Source organism: Pygoscelis adeliae, unplaced genomic scaffold (genome assembly GCF_000699105.1).
Source record: "Pygoscelis adeliae isolate BGI_AS28 unplaced genomic scaffold, ASM69910v1 Scaffold686, whole genome shotgun sequence".
In the NCBI taxonomy this organism is placed as follows: domain Eukaryota; kingdom Metazoa; phylum Chordata; class Aves; order Sphenisciformes; family Spheniscidae; genus Pygoscelis; species Pygoscelis adeliae.
The window spans coordinates 39,596-44,137 of NW_008825050.1; the positions used below are offsets into that span (position 1 = coordinate 39,596).

Consider the following 4,542-nt stretch of genomic DNA (forward strand, 5'->3'; position numbering starts at 1 on the left):
TGATATAGCCTAGTGTCTGGTGACACTTTGATAAAGCTTTTCCATGATGTTCAGCAGTTAGTAGGCTTAGGTACATAAATGCAGCAGGTTTACATTCTGCTACCGCTTCTAATCAAAATGGCATGTCATGAGAAATGATACCATGTCAGCGTCACTACAAAGCGCAGAAACTGTTTCTGTCTCACATCTCACCATTCTTATCTTCTACTCAAATCATTCCAAAGAAGTTAACAAAATTTAACACCACTATCAAAGCCAGATCTGCTTCGCTAATGCAGAGTTATATCTCTTAAGTATTTACTGACCGGAAGGAAACAAAGGTGTCATTTAAATCTATGTACATTGTGTAGTCCAACAGTAGCTGGTAAACTGCCCATGAAAGACTAGTTGGCGATCTATGATGTGAAGAATTATTATTAGCTTTCCTGAAATGAAATGCCACTATTTCTGCCATTAATGTAGGTGGAGATTTCCACAGGCACAGACAGCAATTAGGTATGCAATTGCCACTTAATTATGGGGGACATTTTAAGTTATTTCCATCATTTTTCCAAGAGAGACATGTTAAACAACTGCTGAAACCTTCTTCACAAGCCCTTTCCACACCTAAGAAACTAAACTGCACCTGCTGAAAAACTGGTTCAAGAACACCCAGCATGGGCACAGAACTAGACCAAGGGAGTCAGATGTTCCTTCTACTTCATTTCTCAGCAGCTTTTGCTCTCCTCACTCTGGTTTCTGACTGCTTCTCTTAGATAAGTATGCTCACTAACAATGCAGCCTCACTTGCTAATAGTGATTTGGGGATGCACACAGCTCTTAATTATGAAGTGGAAAGCATTAAATATCATGCTTAATACTAGTTAACTAAAACATTTCAAGTGCAGTACATATCTGCCAAAATTAAACGTATTTAAGCAGTAAGTATGTGCACAAACTATGACAAAGATTTTGCAAGTTACCTTGGAAACCACTTTGCATGCTCAATCCATGGATCATCTCCAGATTCCCAGCACCGTAACCCACCATCACAGCAAAAACACTTGACATCATCGTTGCGGCCTTTAAAAAAACAAGGCAAAATATCCAGCAAACATTCACACAATTTACTTTAAAGTAAATGCTGACATAGAAATATGAATAAAACCAGAGACATCAGTTTTTCTTACCTACATAGTAAAAGCCAGCATCCGCAAGCTGTTCAGGCTGAACCGGAATTCTAGTTGGCCAATTTATGAATGTTTTAACACGCGCTTCATGGGTTTGCATGCTCACATTTGAAACATTGAAACTTGGCTGGTCTCGGGTAAGGTTTTCTACAAAAGGGCAGTTAGGAAAGTGTCTCCGATGCTCTGACATAGCATTATCTTTTGGTTCCCAGTTACTCAGCTGACCACCACAGGTGAAACAAGCAACTTTGTCTGCTGCCCCCAAGTAATAAAGTCCAGCCTTTGCCAGATCACTGGGCGACAGAAACGTCAGTGGCCATGAGTGAAAAGTGCATAGTCTAGCATCTTCTGTACTCATAGAAGGGTTGTGAAGTTTAGGTCTCAAGAATGAAAGGTCTTCAACTGCCCTAGTAGTTATTGGGTCTTGAGGAAAACTGGAAAAAGAGCCACTGAAATATCCAACTTGTTCTAAACTTGGAGAAAGTGTTATGGAATGTAGAGGTGGTGAGAGACTGTTTGCGACCAGAGGTGAAAAGGCAGAATGAGAGGACAGTCCGAGGTTGTTAACTGAAAGCATGTTTTGAACAAAACTGCAGCTAGGATACAGCTGTTTATGTTTTTCCATAGCATTATCTCCTGGTTGCCAGCTGTCCAATGTTAAGCCACAACTGAAGCACTTCACTTTATCTTGCATACCAGTGTAATAAAACCCAGCCCGGGCAAGACTCCGTTCTGACACTGGCACGTTAATGGGAAAAGTAGAAAACGTCGACATTCTGTAGAGTTCACAGGATAAGTCATACTTCAGTTCACCACACAAAGCACTCTGCTTCATGAGGCTAGCCAAGAAAGGGCTATTTTCCATTATGTTCATAATGGACTATTTTTGGAAGAATGGGACAAGTCTTCCTCTGGGAGGTAGTTGTGTGCATTAAAGGCAATTCAGAATAACCCCTGCCTGTACAAAAGTAAGAACCTGAAAATGAAATACTTTATTGTGCAACTTTGAATGCGTATGTGAATAGAATTAGCCTCATGATTAACAGTCGTTAAACATTTGGGAAGTTCTTGAACTTTAGTTTACACAACTGCTTTTAGTGCAAAAGCTGCCCCATCCCATTATGACAACTGAAGAAAGCATGTCAAAAAGGACTTTCCCTTGAATCATATAGGCTTTCCTTGTACTGTGTATGTGGGAGAGCAGTATCAATTTGTCAGGCTAGTGGAGGTGGGATCCAGAGGGGAAAAACTTCAAATGGTTTATCAAAATCCTTTGTCAATAAAGAAACTAAAATGGGGGGCAACTAAAGTGACATCATTTTTAACCAGAACATATGTTAAGTGATTTAAGAACTACTTCACCCTAGACAGCTGATAAATATGCAGCTTATACACATGTAAAGATTTTAGTTTGTAAAGCTCATTAGGAGGCTGAAAATAATGGTTTATCAAGCTCAAAAGGCATATGAAAAAAGAGCCCCTGAACTGACATTACTGAACTGATATGGTATACTTGCTACTATTAGACTTCAAAAAAAACCCCTCAACTTCTGCATATTGTTGTAATAATTGTTAAGACTAAAGAAGTTAGTTTATACTCAACTTCACATACATCAAATATTCAGCTATGAGATAAACAAATCCTATACACTGCCTCTGACAAGGATGAACTGTCTTAATTAACAAGCCTGGAATAGCCCCAGACTTTTGTGTCTATAACACTGTCAGCACAGACTGAACAGAGCATTTCAGTTTTAACCTGGTGCCTTAGTTACAAGTATACAGTTACCAAATTTAACATAAATGAATTGCCTTGTGTCGGGACATTCTAATGCTTTATACTGTTGAATTAAGTTTTTTTTGTATGCCATGTTTATGGCATACAGAGAAAACAGAATCCTCAGATTAAAAAAAAAAAAAAAAATTTAAACCCTTAGTTTCTTTATTTGTGCACAGAACTACCTCCCAGAGTTCAGACTAAAGTCCCTTCTAAGGTGCCTACGCCTCCATATTGATATTGACTGTTCGCAGGAAGAAATTGTAAGTATCTATAGTTTCAATCATTTAATTCTTTCGGGCGGAACAAAACCTGTAAGGAATAAAGAGAGGAGTGTTTCAAAATATACAAAATGAGGTGCATGTAATGTCTATACAAACAGAAACTACACAAATTGAAACACTAAAATCTCAACGTAAGCTTTTTTGTGATGTTAGCTAGAAAGTTTCAGGGAGTCAGCTTTACATACTGTCATATGGAGTTAATTTTCCTGTTACTGACATGTATGCAAAACTGTTTAATCCACAAGCAGAACTTTTTTGGCAGACAGATGAATCAGGCTGCTTGATCACAAGCTGTATAACTAAAGGTAAGGTCTTGTACTAAAGAAGTCGCAAGCATTTAGATTGGTTTAAGCCTGCAGATTCTCAAACAATGAAGATCCAGTTTTATTATACAGACTTAAGAGTACTGGAATTTCTTGTTTAGGTAAATCCAATGATACTTGAAGCATAGGACATCAGCAAAACTGAACTTCACCAAAAATTTCCGGTAAGAGCAAAGACAAAGTTCCAAAGTTTTTAACTACATAATTTTATATTTATTCATATGTACTTATATAGCAGTCTGTTTTACAGTATCAGTTCCTAAAAAGTTCTTCCAGGAAAAGCTCAAAATATATATTTGTTATGATGACACAGCCCTAGAAAAATCACCTACTGGAAAACAGTAGAGCACTTCCTACTCATCTCAGTAGCTCTTAGTCGATTTGTTCTTAATATGGTCACACTATTACTACTACTAGCTTCTTAATCACTGAGGACATGAGTTACAAATGCCTTACACTGATCCACTCCTTTAACACAGACGGTGGGACTAAGCTATCAACATACGTGAACGATGCTAGTCCAAGAAGTTAAGCCAGTTTCCGTACTGGAGAAAGTCAGATACCTCAGAGTAAATGCTAGAAATATCAAGAGTAAACTGAGAACCCGATAATCCTAAAACATTTCGGATCACTTAAACCTGAGGTCCTACGGTCATTTTCTGCCCTTCTGCCCTGCTGCTCTTCTAATATTGTCCTCCTCTATAGCCCCGAGTACCCTTGATTTCCAGAGTCACCCAACTGCTCTGAATCTCATGGGTTTTTCTTCCATTACCTGCAGCGACACTAAGAAGTTATTTAAGCCCAGAGTAGTGATATTTAAAATACAGCAACCTCAAAACTCAATTTAATATTCTTCTGCTCTTGCGTTATACGCCAGGCAAAACAACTTTACCTTCTAAGCACCCTTCGCAAAGTTTACAGATCTTGAGCACCGAAATCCACCTGGCGGGGTTTGTGCGCGGTCCCCCGTCCACCCCTGCCCGCCCCCC

The 4,542-nt window shown here is 38.8% G+C and overlaps 1 protein-coding gene across 1 annotated transcript in view; it reads right to left on the reverse strand.

Annotated features, from left to right (window-relative positions):
- The window catches only part of BIRC2 (baculoviral IAP repeat containing 2), an 8,651-nt gene extending 5,400 nt beyond the window's left edge, over nucleotides 1-3,251 (reverse strand). Inside the window, exons 1-2 of the mRNA XM_009326348.1 lie at nucleotides 1,170-3,251; nucleotides 963-1,062 (exon numbers count right to left, since the gene is read on the reverse strand). Of these exons, the coding sequence (XP_009324623.1) occupies nucleotides 963-1,062; nucleotides 1,170-2,043 (974 nt within the window). The 5' untranslated portion in view covers nucleotides 2,044-3,251. The remainder of the gene's footprint in view (nucleotides 1-962; nucleotides 1,063-1,169) is intronic.
- Nucleotides 3,252-4,542: the final 1,291 nt, after the last annotated feature.